General features: G+C 36.2%; 1 protein-coding gene across 4 annotated transcripts in view; it reads right to left on the reverse strand.

The window, feature by feature from the left end:
* Positions 1–1,290: 1,290 nt before the first annotated feature.
* The window catches only part of LOC123534939 (uncharacterized), a 28,201-nt gene continuing 6,966 nt past the window's right edge, over positions 1,291–22,525 (reverse strand). For 2 of the 4 annotated variants that reach the window (XM_053520266.1, XM_053520265.1), the window contains exons 2-10: positions 21,843–21,929; positions 20,880–21,077; positions 15,207–15,269; positions 13,913–13,957; positions 13,250–13,330; positions 9,702–9,890; positions 8,102–8,179; positions 6,566–6,709; positions 1,291–5,969 (exon numbers count right to left, since the gene is read on the reverse strand). In XM_053520266.1, the coding sequence (XP_053376241.1) occupies positions 5,935–5,969; positions 6,566–6,709; positions 8,102–8,179; positions 9,702–9,890; positions 13,250–13,330; positions 13,913–13,957; positions 15,207–15,269; positions 20,880–21,077; positions 21,843–21,867 (858 nt within the window). In that variant the 5' untranslated portion in view covers positions 21,868–21,929 and the 3' untranslated portion in view covers positions 1,291–5,934. Of the gene's footprint in view, positions 5,970–6,565; positions 6,710–8,101; positions 8,180–9,701; positions 9,891–13,249; positions 13,331–13,912; positions 13,958–15,206; positions 15,270–20,879; positions 21,078–21,436; positions 21,466–21,842; positions 21,930–22,525 lie in introns of all 4 variants that reach the window. The other 2 variants (XM_053520267.1, XM_053520268.1) reach the window with 2 other exon arrangements.

Here is a 22,525-nt window from a genome sequence, read left to right on the forward strand (position 1 = left end):
GTCTTACAGATTGTTTTTCAGACCCTCATACATTCTATACAAGACTGAAATACTCGGTAGCAGGATCTAAAGTAAGAATGATGTTATTAAAAGAACTTATTTCCTCTCTTGCATTCATAGAAGCCAAATAAGTAATGATTATAGTCTATAGATAACTGAGTTCATGCAAAGAAACACCAGAAATTATTTCTTTAGAAGGTCACTGACTATTGATAGTTTAATATGTGAACCAGAATGTAACCATTAGCAGTCCCCATATTGGCTAAATAAATGACCTACTTAATGGCTTTGCTGGCCAGATGTAGTGTGACCTGTTATAATAGTTCAACATCCAGTTAGAAACCAGACATGTATATTATAATGGATTACATAGTACTTATTAAGTGAATCATTAGCATAGCTGTAGTAGGCCAACATTCAGGTCACAGTTTTGTTAACATTTTGTCTTTTGTTTAACTTTAAACAGACTGTAGAGCACTAAGTCTTACTGACCTTCTAATGAAATAAGTTCTTGCTTTCACTGTGCTCTGCTGGTGCAAAACGCAATTCATTATGGGTCAATAAATGGTCTATTATACTTAAAAACCGAGTTAAATGTTTGAAAATTTCTTGGCTGTTGTCTGGGTGTTCAGACTATAAGGATCTTACATGCCTGTCTATGTAAGACGAAGGTTTTCCCTACCTGGAGACAGTGTGGAATGAAAAATACAATGATAGCATGCTGTCCTCTGCGAGGTCATTCACAAGTAGACATGCAGGAACATTTATCTTGCCAATCAGAGTAAAAGTAAAAAGATCTTTGTATTTCCTGATATTATGTATGTAGTATATGACTTCATAATAGTGTATGTACTCTTGTGACGTCACTTCAGTGTATGCTGTTTTAGACAATGTTTTTCCCTAGGGAAAGAGAGGATCATCTACCCTGGCGGGTGATCAGACAGATATATACATTATCTATTAGGTAGGTAGAAATAGTTCAAATAAAACAATAGACAGTTCAAATATAACAGTGGACGGATACTACAGTATATTCTAAGTATACATATGTAAAAACTTAGATACGTAGATGGGACTGTACTGAATAAAAATTTGAACAATAGTAAACATAGAGCACAAACATTTATATTGCTGCAAACAAAATAAACTATCCTGTCAGTAAAAATCCATCTTTGAAAGTTACTTAGTCTAATTATGCATGTGGGTGAAAACACATACTCTGCCAATACTGTTTGAAAATCGGTGATTCATTATTAAGTGAAAACACACCCTCTGTTGAAAAGTCAAATGACACATAACCTTTGAAAGTAACTGTTAAACAGTCAAATGATACATGTGGGTAAAAACACATACCCTTTGAAAGCAACTGTTAAACAGTCAAATGATACATGTGGGTAAAAACACATACCCTTTGAAAGTAACTGTTAAACAGTCAAATGATACATGTGGGTAAAAACACATACCCTTTGAAAGTAACTGTTAAACAGTCAAATGATACATTTGGGTAAAACACATACCCTTTGAAAGTAACTGTTAAACAGTCAAATGATACATTTGGGTAAAAACACATACCCTTTGAAAGTAACTGTTAAACAGTCAAAGGATACATTTGGGTAAAAACATATCCAAACAGTCAAATGATACATGTGGGTAAAAAACACATACCACTTGAAAGTTGCTGTCAAACAGCCAAATGATACATGTAGGGTAAAACTATTTACTCTTTGGAAGTTACTGTTTAACAGTCAAATGATGCATGTAGATAAAAACACATAATATTACACATTGAAAGTTAAGTGACTATTTTTCAGTAAAGTTGTTAATGTTCTGCTGAATTCTCCTGACAGATCATAAATGAAACATTTAGGCAAATGTTCACTTAGTTTATAAGCTAGAATTTTTGCAGTTACAGAAGATATGAAAGTCTTAGCATCATTTACTCATTAAACAGAATTAGATAAATAGATTTCATACACCTAAAGCAATGAAAGTAAAACACATTTCAATCTTTTCCTAATATACTTATAATAAGATAGAGGACTAAAGCTATTATATAAATAGCTGGTAACATAAACTAAGCTTAAAGTCAAGTTCTGCATGACTGATAAACCAGAAGTGATGATCCGGAAAATGTAGAATAAAGCCTGGATTCAGTTGTGGTCAACTATCTCAAAAATAAGCACATGGGCCTATACATTTTATTTCATCACATTATAGGCCATACGTTTATTTACGACTTTGAGAAGTTTCATCAAAATCTACATTGCAGAAAAATTTCTATACATGAATATGTTACGAAAGTTGTGATTTTCTGATAGACTCCCATTATGAAAAAAAACAACAAAAAAACATGAGGTCCAGACCTTTCAAACCAGTTTAGCAAAAAGTCAACCACATGACCCCATCTTTTTTATTTGCTGAATTTTCTAAGTATATTCTGAAGTACAATGTATTGTAAAACACAAAACACAAAGTCAACATTTAAAGCAGCATGCCTCCAGATCATTCGACAACAACATAAATAAATTTTTGTTAGATATCTTGAAATAAATAGTATATTTCTTAAGAAGGCTTTAAAACTTAATTACTGACAAACTTTATGTTACAGAAACACATGAGAATTTGCTGTTTTTACTACTTTTTACTATGAAAATCGAAAAGCGTTTTGTCACGCTTTTACTCCAGGTTAGCTGTCTCGATTATAAATATCTATATTTTGAAGTCATTATTCACTACTTCAGCTATAGCGCTATTGGTTAAGATGACGGGAAAATGTCTTTATTGCCGCGGTGGTCCGGGGTTCGATTCCCGGCGCGGTCATATTTTTTTCTTGATTTGGAACTTTTAAAATCTTTTAGAAACAAAAATTCATATTCTAATGTTCATAATATGACCAAACTTCAATTTGAAAGAACGATTATTTTTTAGCCAAATCTGGAGGCATGCTGCTTTAATGCCTACAAATCAATTAAACTTATGATAAAGCACCTGTCATGCTTACTCTTTACAAGGGCACAAAAACAATAACATAAATACAGTGATAATAAATAACAATCAAGTACACATCACAGGAAGCAACCTATATATAAAAGCACTGAAAATCTTTAACTAGTAACATCATCATTTCTCTCATCACCATCTTATACTCAATGTTCTTGCACATCTTATTTTCTTTCTATCAAGTACACGCATAACCAAATTTCGTCAACTATATTACTAAATTGAAACCTGCCATATTTTCTACCAATATTAAGAGCTTCAATAAGCATTAATTTGCTTTCAACTTAATCCTTTTCATTTTTGTTGTGTGCAAATTTTTTTATATAGTTGTATATAGACAAACAAGAGCTGTCTCCATAGGATGACACATGCCCCTGATGGCACTTTGAATGAATAGTTATGGCCGATGTTAGAGTTTAGGACCTTTGACCTACGGACCTGGGTCTTGTGCGCGACACGTCATCTTACTGTGCCACACATTCATGCGTAGTTATTTTAAAATCCATGCATGAATGACAAAGATATGGACCGGACATGCCCATCACTGCACTATCATGAAATATGACCTTTAACGTCTAAGTGTGACCTTGACTTTTGAGCTACAGACCTGGGTTTTGCGCGCGACACGTCGTCTTACTGTGGTACACATTCATGCCCAATAATTTTAAAATCCATGCATGAATGACAAAGATATGGACCGGACACGCCCATCAATGCACTATCATGAAATATGACCTTTAACGTCTAAGTGTGACCTTGACCTTTGAGCTACAGACCTGGGTCTTGCGCGCGACACGTTGTCTTACTGTGGTACACATTCATGCCCAATAATTTTAAAATCCATGCATGAATGACAAAGATATGGACCGGACACGCCCATCAATGCACTATCATGAAATATGACCTTTAACGTCTAAGTGTGACCATGACCTTTGAGCTACAGACCTGCCTGGGTCTTGCGCGCAACACGTCTTCTTACTGTGCCACACATTTATGCGTAGTTACTTGAAAATCCATCCATGGATGACAAAGATATGGACCGGACACGCCCATCAATGCACTATCATGAAAAATGACCTTTAACGTCTAAGTGTGACCTTGACCTCTGAGCTACGGACCTGGGTCTTGCGCGCGACACGTCGTCTTACTGTGGTACACATTCATGCCAAGTTAGTTGAAAATCCATCCATGGATGACAAAGATATGGACCGGACACGAAAATTGCGGACAGACGGTTCAAAAACTATATGCCTCCCTTTGGGGGCATAATAAAATATGTTTAAACTAACCTTTTTCAGTATTAAAGTCACTTTAACTTGACCTTTATACACTGACCCAAAAGGTGTCCCCTATCGACCTCAAGCAGTTATCACATGAAGTTTTTCCATCCTAAAACCAAATATTCTACAGCTGTTCATCACAAAGCATTTTAAGTCTTGGATTTTCTAAGTAGAATATAACTAGAGCTCGTAGAACACGAAATGCCCCCCTTGATGCATTCAGTAATTGCCACAACAAAAATTATTTGCTCACTGTAAACAATGATCAACCTCCCTATTAAGTTTCGGGATCCTAGGCCCAAGCGTTTTCAAGTTATTGTCAGGAAAGAGTTTAAGTGTTCCAGGTCAATGTGACCTTGCCCTTTGGCCTACTGACCTCAAAATCATAAGGGGTCATATACTGGTCATGACCAATCTCCCTATCAAGTTTCGTGATCCTAGGCCTAAGCGTTCTCGAGTAATCGTCTGGAAACGGTTTAACTTTCCTACTGACCTCAAAATCAAAAGGGGTCATCTGCTGGTCATGATTAACCTCTCTATCAACTTTCATGATCCTTGGCCCAAGCGTTCTCGAGTTATTGTTCGGAAACAGTTCAACTGTTCCTGGCCAATGTGACCTTGAACTTTGACCTAATGACCTCAAAATCACTAGGGGTCATCTGCTCATCATGACCAACCTCCCTATCAATTTTCTTGATCCTAGGCCCAAGCATTCTTGAAATATCATCCTGAAACTGTTTTACTGTTCCAGGTCAATGTGACCTTGACCTTTGACCTACTGACCTCAAAATCAAAAGGGGTCATCTGCTGGTCATGACCAACCTCCCTATCAACTTTCATATTCCAAGGCCCAAGCGTTCTTGAGTTAACATCCGGGTCACTGTGACCTTGACCTCTGACATACTGATCTCAACATCAATAGGGGTTATCTGCTGGTCATGACCAACCTCCCTATCAACTTTCATGATCCTATGCCCAAGCGTTCTTGAGTTATCATCCGGTAGCCATTTAACTGTTCCGGGTCCCTGTGACCTTGACCTTTGACCTACTGACCTCAAAATCAATAGGGGTCATCTGCTGGTGATGATGAACCTCCCTATCAACTTTCATGATCCTAGGCTGAAGCGTTCTTGTGTTATCATCCAGAAACGGATTGGTCTACATACCGACAGACCGACCAACTGACATCTGCAAAACAATATACCCCTCCTTCTTTGAAGGGGAGCATAATTAAGAAGAAATATTTCTTCTTTTTTAGCAGGGTAAAAAATTTCCTGACAACCTTTGCATGTATTCATGTTTTGTGTCGTTTGGCTGTAAAGCAGTCCTCGGCAAAGCTACAAGAAATTACCATTTTGATGGGCCTACCAGTATCTAGCACTACACATACTGTATGACAGAGCAGAATGAGGCAATGGAGGGATATTCCTTTAATTATGTTATCAATTTGTTTTGAGTTAAATTTCATACTGTCTTTTACAACAGTTTATTTTTGCCTTCTGCTTTTCCATTCCACAGCCACTACCACATTCACAATACTTCAGAACCTCTTTTTATAGGAGGTGCCCCAAGATGAATTGTTTATTATCTTCTTTTTATTTAGTGGAATGGGTGGAATTAAATCAAATTTTTCCATTCAGGCTTTTTCCCCTTGTTAATGCTGTTGATGCCCTCCAGGTGGTGCTCCATCTGTAACAAAACAAGTAACACATAACCACTGTAATCACAGAACTCACAGTAGTTTATACATCTGCTTTTTTATATTTTTGTGAACAGTATATGCAGATGACTTTCAGCCAGTAACAACTTAATCTGTCCTAAAACTTTGTCTATATTAAAGAAGAATATGTAACATTTAAAAAGGGCTTAATGAAACATATAAAACAGCTGCTGTTAAATAGATGGTATTCAATTGGCTATATCTTTTTTGTTTGTTGTAAGATTTTCATAATGTGTTTGTCAGTGTTATTGTTTCACCTAGTTATTTCATATAAGATTTGTTGCCAAATGCTGCATGTTCCCCTTTAAGTGGCAAACCACCATAACAGGTTTATCATAGGATGTACATTAACAAACTGCCAAGGTGAAGGTTGTAGGTTGAGGACAAAATGATTGCACATTATGTTTCCACATTAACTAAAATATCCCGAGTCAGAAATAACTAAATCCCAAAAGAAAAAGCTGATATCTTTGTAACAATAACAGAACAGAACAAGATGTTGGGTCCATCTAAGCACTATATGCAAGAAACAAATGATCAGTTAACTGTTGATTAGGACATATACCTGGAGGTAGGCCTGCTAGCATTTGATTACGTTCTCCTATTTGTATGTTATGATGATGGTGGTGTATATTCTGCTGGTAGTTGTTAGTCACATGTACACATCCTGGACCAGCGTTTGGACAATCACACAAACTGCTTGAAGAACCTGTAAGTATCAACGTATCAACATATAAAATGTTTATATCTATACAAAATCATTCACATTTTCAAACAAATTCAAAAATCTTTTTTTCCCAATTTTTGTAAAGTTATGAAAGGCATAAAGTTTGAAGACAACCTGCTTTTGTTATATCTTTAATTTGAAGTACATACATAGAGAATGGACTAGGATTTGTTCAGTAAATGAATGAAAACTTGCTACTTGTGTCCATAGGACACTTATACCACCACATACTGCGCTGTTCTCTTAAATAGCAATTTTTTTAGTACTGTCCATTTTCACATGAAGGATGTTCAACTAAAAGATTGAAGCAAATTGTATTCAGTTAAGGTTGTGCATCTGAGCAACTTTGAATCCATTCCATCAAAAAGTGCATGAGAAGTTGTACCCACCAAATTTCTTCACTATGGCCTATTTTGTGAAATTCAGAAAGAGCCAAAAATTCTAGAAAAAATAGCCAAAGAAAAAGGCCCAATATTTATGGCCATCTCCGCATCAAGGTCCTTCATCTGTGAAACTTTCAAGCATATCCTTGAGGAGTTAGACACACAAGACTTTTTTCTATATTCTATATAGCAAAACTATCAAAGGGCCATAACTGCAGTAAAATAGTCAATGCTTAAGATCCTTCCATAATGCTTGTTCATCTGTGAAATTTTGAAGCATATCCTTTCAATAGTGTTTAAAGGACCAGGAAAGCCTGACAATAAGTTAATTTCATATGAAAATCATCTGCAAGTCTTTCATAACGCTGAAAGAATTTTCAAATCCGACCACTATTGAAAAAGATATGGCATTTTGAAATTTAAGAAAATTACTGATCATGGAAGCAGCCATTTTGTGTGTTTATGACGTGATTTACACACTGTTGAATCCTTTATTTAGCAAATAAACATTAAAATAGATTAATTCCATATGTTGCTTGGGTGTAACATGTAAAACATGGTAATTTCTTTCATCAAAGCTGGAAAAAATAGATAAATTGTTTAAAAGAAATGAGTAAATAGAGTTCAAATATGTGTCTAAAAATTTAATAAATCTGCCATTTTGATTTTTGTTGCCATGGAAACAAAATGGCTGCTATTTATAATCAAATATTTAAATGCTCATAACTTCCTTATTTTAAAGTTGATTTTGAAAATTCTTTCGCTTCTTAAAGATTAAAGAAATCCCATCAGATGGAATTAACATGAAAACAACATTGCCTTTCCCTTTAAGAAGTTGGACACAAGATTTTTTCTCTAAGTAAAAATAGTCACAGCAAAAGTTCCTTCCTTTACGATTATGGACGGTGGACTATCCACCTATACTAATAGCTCTCCCTGATCAAAGTCCAGATGAGCTGAAAAGCAGAAAAGAAACTTAAATGTAATTTACCTGATTGTGGCACCTTTCCCTTTGATTTACCTCCAGGAATTTTGGCCAACTCGGCAGCACAGACTCGAAGATCATCACCTGAAAGAAAAAAGAGTCATGAATGCCCTGTATCACTCACCTAACCTACTTCATTGAACTTGACCTAGTTTTCAGAAAGACAAACATTCTGACAAAGTCTATGGAGTATAAGCTAGGTTTATTTGACACAGTCATCTAATTTTTAACCTCAATTAATCTGATTTGAAAACAGACATTGATTCCATAAAGACAGACACTTTGACCAAGTTTCATGAGGATTAGGTAGAAAATATGACATCTAGAGTGTTTTGAACAATCTTGGCAGAGAGTCAAACAAGGATTAGGCCTGCAGTTTCACACAAGAAGATTTCCAATATATATAGGGAAAAAGTGGCTATGCCCTCTGGCGGTCCTGAGTATTCCAAACATGTCACTGTCACAAAATTGTTAAAGTTCACATAATGTGTCAGTTAGAAAATAAGAATCCACTTCCACTGCCTAGCTATAGACCCTGCTTTTATAGTGAAGTGGTAGAGTGTCTGCCCTAGGTGTGAGAAGTTCCTGGGTTTGAGTCCTGGTCATAGCTTAAATATTTGCATTCTGTTACATCATATATTTGAAGGTTATCTGACTATTCCAGATGTTCTATCTTTTTGGAAAACAGTACAATGGATCATTGTTTAGCAAGACAGATCACAGCTGAATTTAAAATGAAATACATCCAAGTAGAAAATATCCAATACATGTATACTGTATCCCTTTGCTGTTTCAGTTCTCCATGTCTAAGAGGAGTTACATTTTCTTGATCACAAAAAAAATTATGCTCATAACTATGTACTTTTGGTTAAAGTATTATGGATATATCTATTTTTGAGAAATATAGTGACATTTGCATTTCAAGGCTTATAACTTTATACCTATGTTTTAAAAAAATTAGGTACTAATTCTGCTTACTGACCTAGTTTTAGACCCCAGATGACCAAACTGAACCTGATTTAAGTTTATGAAGGCAAACACTGTGATATCAGGTCCCATAAGGTTATACAGAGCTTTTAGAGTGCAAACATGGGTTTCTAACGGTATGACTTAGTAACCTAGTTTTGACCCTGGATAACCCAGTTTTAAACCTGACACGAACACAAATTCTGTCTAGTTTCAGATAGCTCAAGCAGACAACATGGCTTCTAAAGGGTTCAGGTTTCTCTATGATTTAAATTGGCGGCAATCTGACTGGGCCATATATGTGGCGTTAAGAATGTTAACAGTAGAATAGTTAACATCACACAGAAATGGATACAGGTATCACAATACCTTTACATAATAATGGTAATTAGAATCAATTACTGCATGGCTTCGTTCAGACTAATACAAATGTAGAGACAAACCATTTTAAGTCATCAACCGGACTTTGTAGTTTTTAGAGAAAGGCTATAAAGATTTTTTTTAAGTTATCTGACTGCCAACATTTCAGAACACTTTCTCAATACAGTTATGTCTTTAGGCTCAGTTTAAGGGAAACGACATCATAAATATTTCTTTGCATTGCATAAAAAATTAATCTATCTTATATCTTGAAACTTACCTTTTACTTCTTGAATCAATGTCCATTCTGCTTTCCCGTTATCTTGTATAATATTGTGATTCTTTAACAAATACAGGTATCTATTGACATCAGACCTCGACTGACCTATCCCTGTTCTCTGGGCTATATCCTTGGCTTTTACAGCACCTGAACAACCTTTCAGAAAATCTGTAATTTTCGTCAAAATGTCTGAAATGAAAAGTCATTGTAATTAAAGATATCATATCTTTTATGTATATAATACAGTATCTTCTCCAAAAATAAATTGCAAGGATTAGAGTTTAATACAGCTATTTTACATACTGTTAGTATTTGTGCTTTAATCAAACAAAAAAAACAACAAAAAAACAAGGAGCTGCATTTAATAAACGCTTGATGCCCCCAGTGGCATCCTTGTCGATACAAAGCAACCTAAGTCCAAAACGAGGTCAAGGTCAAACTGAGGCCAGGTGATGTTTGAAGATGAGGAATGGTCACAGGTTTCATCTGTATTAGTATCAATTCATTCCTGTAAGCGGTATTAATGCTAGACGAAACGGTCCCATTTGGTTAACCAAGAGATGGCCCATATAAAGCAACCTAAGTCCAAAATGAGGTCAAGGTCAAACTGAGGTCAGGTTAAGTTTGAAGATGAGGAATGGTCACAGGTTACATCTGTATTAGTATCAATTCATTCTTGTAAGCGGTATTGATGCTAGACGAAACGGTCCCATTTGGTTAACCAGGAGATGGCCTATATAAAGCAACCTAAGTCCAAAATGAGGTCAAGGTCAAACTGAGGTCAGGTGATGTCTGAAGATGAGGAATGTTCACAGGTTACATTTGCATTAGTATCAAGTCATTCTAGTAAGGGGTATTGATGCTAGACGAAATGGTCCCATTTGGTTAACCTCGTATGGACGGACGAACGGATGTTCCTACATATGGATACTTATGTGGCTACTCTTTTGTTCTCTCTATTGTTCTTTTAGCCACGTAAGAGAAAAAAAGCCACATAAAAGCCTTACGGAATGAATGACATCAAAGAAAAAGTACAGTTACCTATTGTTCCTATAGCCACCTAAGTATGCAAATGTGAGCTCGGACGGACGAACGAACGGACAGGACGTTCACTATATGCCTCCCGCATCAGTAGATGTCGGGGGCATAAAAAAAAAAAAAAAATAAACAACATTCTTAAATGCTGCCCATAGACAAAAGTCTGGAAACTTTTTAAGAAAAATAAGCATCTTTTAAAAGGACAGTACTCTTTCTGCTCAGGGCAAACTAGCTTCACGTGTATCTGTACTTTACACCAGGCATGTTAAACAACCAGGTTGTCAAGTTGCAAAGAGCTAGGCCTAGTTTCCCATATATGACTGTATCTTAACAATTTCTCTTACTCTGTCTCGAGGGCTTTCTCTTGCTCTGTCCCTCTGGTCAGATCACTTTATATCTGTACTGGTACAGAATGAATTCTGCACCTTGAGTGTCTGTATTTGTAATGCAAAGGAATCTTTGTATGTATTTATCATGAAAAGAGTGCTATAAAAATTCTGTATAATAATTATTCCTGATCAACACAAGGCTAATTAAACTTGTTCTAGAAAATATAAAAAATACTACAGCTTAAGACTCTCCATCCCAATTATCAAGAAATGTGTCTATAGGACTCAAACCCTCCTGCTGTATGGTGTTAGGGTACAAATTTTTCCACTGTTTATGTTAGGACACAAATCTCTGCTGGATGACATTAGGGCGCATTTCTCCACTGTAAGATGTTAGGACATGATATACCTATCGTGTGACATTAGGACACATTTCTCCACTGTAAGATGTTAGGATATGATATACCTATTGTGTGACATTAGGACACAAATTTTTTCCAATGAGCAATGTTAGGACATGATATATCTGCTGTGTGTTGTTGGGGCACAAATTTCTCCACTGTCTGATGTTAGGACTTAATGTACCTATTGTGTGATGTTAGGACATGATATATTTGTTTTGTGCTGCTAGGGCAAAAATTTCTCTACTGTGTGCTGTAAGGACTTGATATACACATTGTATGATGTTAGGACTTGATGTAGCCACCGTGTGATGTTAGGTCACAAATTTCTCCACTGTGTGATGTTAGGATATCATGTACCTACTGTGTGATTTTAGTGCACAAATTTCTCCATTGTCTGATGTTAGACTTAATGTACACAATGTACTTGCTGTGCACTCTTAGAGCAGAAGTTTCTCAACTGTGTGATGTAAAGACTTTATGTACCCACTGTGTTATGATATAACATGATGTACCTACTGTGTGATGTTAGTACATAAAGTACCTGCTGTGTGATGTTAGGGTACACATTACTCCACTGTGTGATGTAAATGACTTGATGTATCCACTGTGTGATGTTATACATGATATACTTGTTGTGTGATGTTAGGGTACATATTCTCCACTGTGTGATGTTGGAACATGATGTACCTGCTCGGTGATGTTAGGGCATAAATTTCTTAACTTTGTGATGTTAGGACATTATGCACTTGTTGTGTGATATTAGGACATGAATCTGCCAGCTGTGTGATGTCAGGACATAAATTTCTGCTGTGTGATGTTAGGACAAGAATCTCTGTGATGTGTGATGTTATGACAAGAACCTCCCTTCAGTGTTGTGTAAGGACAGGAATCTCTCTGCTGTGTGACGTTAGTACGGGAAACCTCCCTGCAATGTTGTGTTAGGACAAGATTCTCTCTGCTGTGAGATGTTACGATAAGAACCTCCCTTCAGTGTTGTGTTAGGACAGGAATCTCTGCTGTGTGACATTAGGACAAGAAATCTCCCTGCAGTGTTGTGTTAGGACAAGAATCTCTGTGCTGTGTGATGTTAGGACCCTAACCTCCCTGCAGTGTTGTGTTAGGACAGGAACTCTCTGCTGCATGATGTTAAGACAAGAACCTCCCTGCATGATTGTGTTAGGACAGGAACTCTCTGCTGCGTGATGTTAAGACAAGAACCTCCCTGCAGTGATGTGTTAGGACAGGAATCTCTCTGCTGTGTGATGTTAGGATGCTAACCTCCCTGCAGTGATGTGCTAGGACAGGACTCTCTCTGCTGTGTGGTGTTAGGACAAGAGCCTCCCTGCCTCGTTGTGTTAGGACAGGAATCTCTCTGCTGTGTGATGTTAGGACACTAACCTCCTGCAGTGTTGTGTTAGTACAGGCATCTCTCTGCTGTGTGATGTTAGGACACTAACCTCCTGCAGTGTTGTGTTAGGACAGGAATCTTTCTGCTGTGTGATGTAAGGACAATAACCTCAGTGTATTGTGATGTTAGGACACAGAAGAAAGTGTTTCTTGTGAGTAATGCAATCTGACAATAAAACATTAATTCTGAACCCTTTGAGTGATCTTGACTTTTCAGCTTCTTATAAAATTGATTTTGGCATACAATCATCAGATTTGTCAATTCTTGAAATATACCAAAGGCAAGAGGGCTTTCTGTTTCCTAACTTTTGAGCCATATCAGACTGTTAAACAATTTGTAGCAAATGTTCTTGACCTGTGTTATTCTTACCTGTATAGACCATAAGGTCAGAAGTATCACAAGAGAAATCTGAAGATGATGACCTTTGAACTGTTGTCTGTTGGACTGGAACTGAAATGAAGAAACACACATACACTCTGACTTCCATTAACTGTGAAGAAAAGTTCTTCAATAATTAACAAGATAATAATGCTTTTTTTAAACCATCAAATTTTGACACAATTGCATGTTTACCAACAAAAATGTGAACATGTTGCTAGAAAAGTAACAAAAACAAGAGCTGTCACTAATGGTGACAAATGCCCCCCCGCAGCACCTTGACCTTTGACCTGGTGACCCCAAAGTCAGTAGGGGTGGTGTACTCAATAAATACTATCAGCATGTGAAGTTTGAAGGTCCTGGGTGAAGTGGTTCGCATGTAAAGTGCCTTCATGCAGAAAGTTAACGTTGGCCCCTGTGACCTTGACTTTTGACCTGGTGACCCCAAAGTCAGTAGGGTTGGTGAACTCATAAAATACTATCAGCATGTGAAGTTTGAAGGTCCTGGGTACAGTGGTTCGCTAGTAAAGTGCCTTTATGCAAAAAGTTAACGTTGTGACGAACGAACTAACTAACTAACGAACGAACAAACGAACGAACGGACGGACAGTTGAAAACTAATATGCCTCCCTTTGGGGGCATAAAATGTCTTACCAACAGCTCCAACAGATGATAGTACCGGAGCTGTTCTCATTGTACCTGAAATATATGTTTACATATTAAATAATTTATTTCATTATGCACGTGAAAGATGCCAGACATGTGTATAAATAGAAATGTTTTCAAACGTCTATTCAATGATTATATTACTGAGGAGAATTCAACATTTTCTTTGTAATTAAGACTTACTTGATAATAATAATAGTGTTTGAATGTTTACTGTGAATTTATCAAAATGTGGGACTACTTTTTCATGCATCTTAAAGTTGCATTATACATGTACTACAAAATTTTATCAGAAGTGCACAATCTGTAATATACTGGTCTCAATTTCAATTCTTAAGTTTTGAAATACATAAAGCAATGCTACTGCAGCAAAACAACAAGAGCTGTCACTAATGGTGACAAATGCCCCCACAGCACCTTGACCTTTGACCTGGTGAGCCCAAAGTCAGTAGGGGTGGTGTACTCAATAAGTACTATCAGCATGTGAAGTTTGAAGGTCCTGGGTGCAGTGGTTCGTAAGTAAAGTGCCTTCATGCAAAAAGTTAACGTTGGCCCCTGTGACCTTGACCTTTGACCTGGTGACCCCAAAGTCAGTAGGGGTGGTGTACTCAATAAGTACTATCAGCATGTGAAGTTTGAAGGTCCTGGGTGCAGTGGTTTGCGAGAAGTGCCTTCATAAAAAAAGTTAACATTGGCCCCTGTGACCTTTGACCTGGTGACCCCAAAGTCAGTAGGAGTGGTGTACTCAATAAGTACTATCAGCATGTGAACTTTGAAGGTCCTGGGTGCAGTGGTTCGCGAATAAAGTGCCTTCATGCAAAAAGTTAACATTGGCCCCTGTGACCTTGACCTTTGACCTGGTGACCCCAAAGTCAGTAGGGGTGGTGTACTCAATAAGTACTATCAGCATGTGAAGTTTGAAGGTCCTGGGTGCAGTGGTTCGCGAGTAAAGTGCCTTCATGCAAAAAGTTAACGTTGGCCCCTGTGACCTTGACCTTTGACCTGGTGACCCCAAAGTCAGTAGGGGTGGTGTACCCAATAAGTACTATCAGCAAGTGAAGTTTGAAGGTCCTGGGTGCAGTGGTTCGCAAGTAAAGTGCCTTCATGCAAAAAGTTAACGTTGTGACTAACGAACGAACGAATGAACTAACGGGCGGACAGTTGAAAACTAATATGCCTCCCTTCGGGGGCATAAAAATACTGAATATATTCTGTTAAATACAGACATGGAAGAAAAAAACAACATGACTTTGGGTATGCAAAAAAGTGAAGATAACCATACCTTCTCTTTGGTAAATTGTACCATAAACTGGACCATCACAGGTCAGAGATGCCAAGTTTTCATCTAAAATTTAAACAATTTCAACAGGTAACAAGTAGCAACACATAAAAACCCATATATTGTTGTTAACATATAAATATCAAATGATTTTAACACTAATACAGTGTCACTTCCGAAAACCGAACGACCACCGAACCAGCCTTAAAGTTCGGTATTTGGAAGTTTCTGGAATTCAGAAGTTTCAAAATTTGTAGGCAAAGTGGACGTGTGCACAAGAGTTATGTTTCCTTACATGTAGAATGAAGGAGATTATTTTCCTCTATAATTTTACAAGGTTATATATAGTAATTAATTAATTGATTAATAAACAAGAGCTGTCCGTAAGACGGCCAAGCTCGACTATTCGAAATATTGTCACAGAAGCAGGAAATTATTACCCAAAATGTTGAATATCAAAACAGTTTTAAGTTCGAAACAGGACATAATTTGACCAAAATGCATATCAGAGTTATGGGACTTGATGCTATCAACTAGTTTTATAACCCCGAATAAACATGACTTGTTAAGTTTCAATTCCATATCTGCATTAGTTTTGGAGATAGTAACTTGCATGTAAAACTTTAACCAGAATTTTCTAAGTCCAAAAGGGGGCATAATTTGCTCAAAATACATGTTAAGAGTTATGGAACTTGACCCAGTGAGGTTGGTAACTGACCTAGAAAAAGAATAAATGAGTTTCAAAGCTATATGCCTTTTGGTAATAGCTGTATGTACTTGCACGCAAAACGTTAACCAGGATTTTCTAAGTCCAAAAGGGGGCATAATTTGCCCAAAATACATGTCAGAGTCATGTGACTTGATTCTATCAACTAGTTTTATAACCCTGAAGACACATGTGAAGTTTCAATTTAATATCTGCATTAGTTTTGGAGATAGTAACTTGCATGTAAAACTTTAACCAGGATTTTCTAAGTCCAAAAGGGGGCATAATTTGCCAAAAATACATGTCAGAGTTATGGGACTTGACCCAGTGAGGTAGGTAATTGATTTAGAAAAAGAAAAAATAAGTTTCAAATCTATATGCCTTTTAGTAATAGCTGTATGTACTTGCACGCAAAACTTTAACCAGAATTTTCTAAGTCCAAAAGGGGGCATAATTTGGCCAAAATACATGTCAGAGTTATGGGACTTGACCTAGTGAGGTAGGTAATTGATCTAGAAAAAGAAAAAATAAGTTTCAAATCTATATGCCTTTTAGTAATAGCTGTATGTACTTGCACGCCAAACTTTAACCAAAATTTTCTAAGTCCAAAAGGGGGCATAATTTGGCCAAAATGAAGGTCAGAGTCATGGGACTTAGTGCTATCAACTAGTTTTATAACCCCGAAGACACATTTGAAGTTTCAATTCAATATCTGCATTAGTTTTGGAGACAGTAACTTGCATGTAAAACTTTAACCAGAATTTTTTAAGTCCAAAAGGGGGCATAATTTGCTCAAAATACATGTTAGAGTTATGGAACTCGACCCAGTGAGGTTGGTAATTGACCTAGAAAAAGAATAAATAAGTTTCAAAGCTATATGCCTTTAAATGATAGCTGTATGTACTTGCATGCAAAAACTTAACCAAGGTGTGACGGCGACGGCGATGCCAGGGTGAGTAGCATAGCTAGACTATTCTTCGAATAGTCGAGCTAAAAATAAAAACATTAAGGATAATAAATACATAATTAACAAATATAAACAAGAGGACCATGATGGTCCTGAATCGCTCACCTCTTCCCACATGACCCAGTTTTGAGTATGACGTCGTTTTTTCTATTATTTGACATAGTGACCTAGTTTTTGAGCACATGTGACCCAGTTTTGAACTTGACCTAGATATTATCAAGATAAAAATTCTGACCAATTTTCATGAAGATCCATTGAAAAATATGGTCTCTAGAGAGGTCACAAGGTTTTTCTATTATTTGACCTATTGACCTAGTTTTCGAAGGTATGTGACCCTGTCTTGAATTTTACCTAGATATCATCAAGGTAAACATTCTCACTAATTTTCATGAAGATCTCATGAAAAATATGGCCTCTAGAGAGGTCACAAGGTTTTTCTATTTTTATAACTACTGGCCTAGTTTTTGACCGCACCTGACCCAGTTTCAAATGTGACCTAGATATCATCAAGGTGGACATTCAGATCAATTTTCATGAAGATCCATTGAAAAATATGGCCTCTAGAGAGGACAAAAGATTTTTCTAATTTTAGACCTACTGACCTAGTTTTTGACCGCAGTTGACCCAGTTTCAAACTTGACCTAGATATCATCAAGATGAACATTCAGACCAGCTTTCATACAGATCCCATGAAAAGTATGGCCTCTACAGAGGTCACAAGGTTTTTTTATTATTTGACCTACTGACCCTAGTTTTTTAGGGCACGTGACCAAGTTTCAAACTTGACCTAGATATCATCAAGGTGAACATTCTGACCAATTTTCATGAAGATCCATTCAAAAGTATGGCCTCTAGAGAGGTCACAAGGTTTTTCTATTTCAAGACCTACTGACCTAGTTTTTGATCGCAGTTGACCCAGTTTCAAACTTGACCTATATATCAACAAGATAAACATTCAGACCAACTTTCATACAGATCCCATGAAAAATATGGCCTCTAGAGAGGTCACAGCGTTTTTTCATTATTTGACCTACTGACCTACTTTTTGATGGCACGTGACCCACTTTCGAACTTGACCTAGATATCATCAAGATGACAATTCTAATCAATTTTTATGGAGATCCATTCACAAGTATGGCCTCTAGAGAGGTCACAAGGTTTTTCTATTTTTAGACCTACTGACCTAGTTTTAAACCGCACATGACCCTGTTTCGAACTTGACCTAGATATCATCAAGATGAACATTCAGACCAACTTTCATACAGATCCCATGAAAAATATGGCCTTTAGAGAGGTCACAAGGTTTTTCTATTATTTGACCTACTGACCTAGTTTTTGAAGGCACGTGACCCACTTTCGAACTTGTCCTAGATATCATCAAGATGAACATTCAGACCAACTTTCATACAGATCCCATGAAAAATATGGCCTCTAGAGAGGTCACAAGGTTTTTCTATTATTTGACCTACTGACCTAGTTTTTGAAGGCACATGACCCACTTTCGAACCTGACCTAGATATCATCAAGGTGAACATTCTGACCAATTTTCATGAAGATCTCATGAAATATATGGCCTCTAGAGAGGTCACAAGGTTTTTCTATTTTTAGACCTACTGACCTAGTTTTTGACCGCACGTGACCTAGTTTCGAACTTGATCTAGATATCATCAAGATGAACATTCAGACCAATTTTCATACAGATCCCATGAAAAATATGGCCTTTAGAGAGGTCACAAGGTTTTTCTATTATTTGACCTACTGACCTAGTTTTTGATGGCACATGACCCAGTTTCGAACTTGACCTAGATACCATCAAGGTGAACGTTCTGACCAATTTTCATGAAGATCTTGTGAAATATATGGCCTCTAGAGAGGTCACAAGGTTTTTCTATTTTTAGACCTACTGACCTTGTTTTTGAAGGCACGTGACCCAGTTTCGAACTTGACCTAGATATCTAACCAATTTTCATGAAGATCTTGTAAAATATATGGCCTCTAGAGAGGTCACAAGGTTTTTCTATTTTTAGACCTACTGACCTAGTTTTTGACGACACATGACCCAGTTTCGAACTTGACCTAGATATCATCAAGATGAACATTCTGACCAACTTTCATAAAGATCCCACAAAAAATGTGACCTCTAGAGTGCTCACAAGCAAAAGTTTACGGACGCACGGACGGCAGTCACCGCGCGATCACAAAAGCTCACCTTGTCACTTTGTGACAGGTGAGCTAAAAACATATCTTTAATGATAGCATTTACGCAAACATTTTCCACTTACATTTCACCACCCTTGGAGTCCCGATTTTGTCAATATTTAATTAACGATGATAATATATAGTTTAATCAATGTAACTAAATCAATTAAAACACTGATCTCTCTTTCATTCAAACATTAAGAAAGATTTTCACACTTAAGATATTTTATTCATCATGTTTTCATAAATTGAATACAAATGAAAATAATCGCCGATTACTTCCTTACTTTTACATCTAATGATAATTGAGATTATAAAACATGTCAAAATAAACATGCGACACTAACAGATAAACAAAAGAACATTTTGACAACTTCCAACGGGCGTTTTTAGATTAACAGGAGGCAAATTTTTCCGGCCAATATTTTGCTGTTCGGTTTTCAGAAGTCAATTTTAGTGTTAAAATATAAACAGTCCTTCAAAAAATCGCCCGGTTTTCAGAATTCAGCAGTTCCGGTTTTCAGAAGTTAAAATTATATAGAAATGAGAACAGAAAAAAAACGGGACCTTGAGTTTCATGCGGTATTCAAAGGTTTCCGACTTCAGAAGGTCCGTTTTTTTGTAGTTACACTGTAATAACATGTTCAGAAAAACAAGTCTTTGAAACGATACTGTGTGAGTATTTCTGCATTACATTATTTTTTGAAAAAATATCAAAAGTAGCTATTCTGTTTGCGAAAATATTTGCATTTTCTATATATGTAGAAAATTTATTACTGATAAAATGTTCTTATCTTAAGTATGAGAAACTAACTAACATGTCAATAACTGTTCTTCATAGCAATATTTGGGACTAATATATGCGTGACTGATATGAACCACTAATACAATATATAAAGTTGCAGGAAAAAAGCTACCGAACACTAAAGTAACAAAATAACATGAAGAATGGTTAAACTATGGATCCACCAAAGACAAAGTGGATTCAGATGCTGGTAGGAATAAAACAGCAAAGCTTTAAAGTAAAGAACCTTGATGACAATCGGCATTTAGTGTCTGATTATCTATTCTCGGTATGTGATTTTGGCATTCCACAGTTGTTATTGAAAAGCAATTTTCTGTTATGTCTTAGGAAGCCAAAACAGCATACCAGAATATGTAATCACAAGAAATTGCCAATTATCCCTATAAAATATACATGTATAGCATTCGAGGAGACATAAAGAAGCAGACATGTAACTGGACAGTAGTCGTGAACCTTGGAATCAGAACATTGAACAGAATTTGTGTGTACAAAAATACATCAAAGTTTGACATGAAGGACCAAGAGAAGCCTTAATTTCATCTTTGTTATGTAGGTTTTTTTTCCAGGTTTTGGAGGAAAAACAAAACCAATACTAGAGATTGTTTTTCATGCCCTAAATTTACCATGCAGAAATTGTAAAATGCCATAAATTAAGGGCCACAACCCAGGGAATATCACTGAACCATATCATTCCAACTATATATACAACTAGGCTTGGCAGTGGTAACTCCTCTGAAGTTTGGTGGAATTTCAACCAGTGGTATCGGAAAAGTGGCAAAAATCAAAGAAGTTGACATATCAAGAGTCATGATTCTATCTAAAATAATCAGAACATGACAATAATATCCACAACTGCACTTCATACTAATATTTCCTGAGGTTTGGGTAAATACAGCCTAACTGTATACAGCAAGTAGTGTAAACACTGTAAAATCAGTATGTTTTCTCCCACTAATAAATAATCAGAAGTCACTTCAAGATAAAAATGTAAATACAAACCTGGCTCAGGTGGCAAGTTCTCCTTCAGGATATATTTTCCCCTTATGTTGACTGCCATACCATTCTCACACATTATCTGCAAAAGTCTGGCAACTGCATCCTGTTTTCTCCTTAACCCCGGCACTCTATCACATATTTCTGATGCGTAGCAAGGTTTCCTCTCTTTTAGCAGTTCTGTATAGAGCACAGCTACCAACTCTATAAATGCAGTGACATTCAGGTGTATTACCTTCTAATCCAGGGACATTCAGGTGTAATACATTTTCATTCATCAGAGGTGGGACATAGTCCTAAGACAAACTACAATCAAGAAACTATGGTAGACCTCTGGTATGGGGGAAAGGATGTACAAAAAGACATCTTGGAACGAAACTGATTGCGTAAGGCTAAACAATAAGCACAGTTAAAGCTTGATAATATTATATGGAAATACATCAGTCATGACATGCAAATAGGAATGCAAGACATATTTGGCAGATTCACATAACAAAAAATAAACATTGTTTTTTTTGTGTATTGTTCATCAGAATCTCTTAATCCCTCTCTTATATACATACCAAATGATGAAGACTGAGAAAACATATTTCTGGAATCAAACATAATTATTTTCATGAAATAACACAAGTATAAACTTTAAGTAAGATTTGACATTTTACTTTAATTTCAAAACTGCTAAGAAAGAATGGGGGAAAAAAGCAAAAAGGGCCTGGTCATAACCAGTTGCATATGAAAAATCATCTAATTTCTTCCCCCTCTGAAATATATATTTTATCCTCGAGTTTCTCATGAAGAAAATAATTTTAATATATTCATAACAATAAGAGTACACTATTATTTTCAAAAACCTAATTAGATGAGGAGCAAACTGAAAATCTTCTGTAAATAGCACTTTTTACATAGAAAAATTGCAGGCAAACAAAGTTTTAATTATCTAAAAATATACAAGTATTTAAAACACATTACCTTCTTCTGTACTTGAAGATGACATTGTGCAATTTTATCCTTTTGTTTTCTTTCAAGAACACAGAGGAGTTTACTTACTGGTATCTTCTGAAGGTAGAAAAAGAAATCTATAACATAACTTGATAAACTATATTTAAAAGAACTTTATTGACTACCAAAAAGACTAAGTCTCAGAGGTAATACCTTCAGAATGTTGTGTTTCAGAGAAATTCAAATTAACTATCCTTTTAGGACATTTTTTTTTACAAATCTAATTAACTGACAGACAATTAAAGAGCTGGGACTTTGTCATACATAAATACTACTGTACTTAACAAAACATTTGCTTTGATATCATTTGCTGGAGAAAAGCAGGGACCCAATGGTATGACAACAGACTATAAAACAAAGGTTTGCGGGTTTTATTTCACTATCAATAACATTATTTCAGAAAAAAAGTCCTGTTTGTAGGTACTTTACACACAGTTCACACATTATACCAGCATCTATTTGAAAGACAGTTACAATACAAAAGAATCAAATGAAATTGAAAAAGCAACCCATGTTTGAAGTGAATTGGCTCAGAAATTAAGTAATAAAGGAAAAACGCAAAAGTGTCGGTATTCTGAAGGTGTCAGATTTACCCAATCTTACTCTATTTCATCTACAACAAAATAAACAAGAGCTGTCACAGGAGACAGCGC

The sequence above is a fragment of the Mercenaria mercenaria genome, chromosome 12 (assembly GCF_021730395.1).
Source record: "Mercenaria mercenaria strain notata chromosome 12, MADL_Memer_1, whole genome shotgun sequence".
Taxonomy (NCBI): domain Eukaryota; kingdom Metazoa; phylum Mollusca; class Bivalvia; order Venerida; family Veneridae; genus Mercenaria; species Mercenaria mercenaria.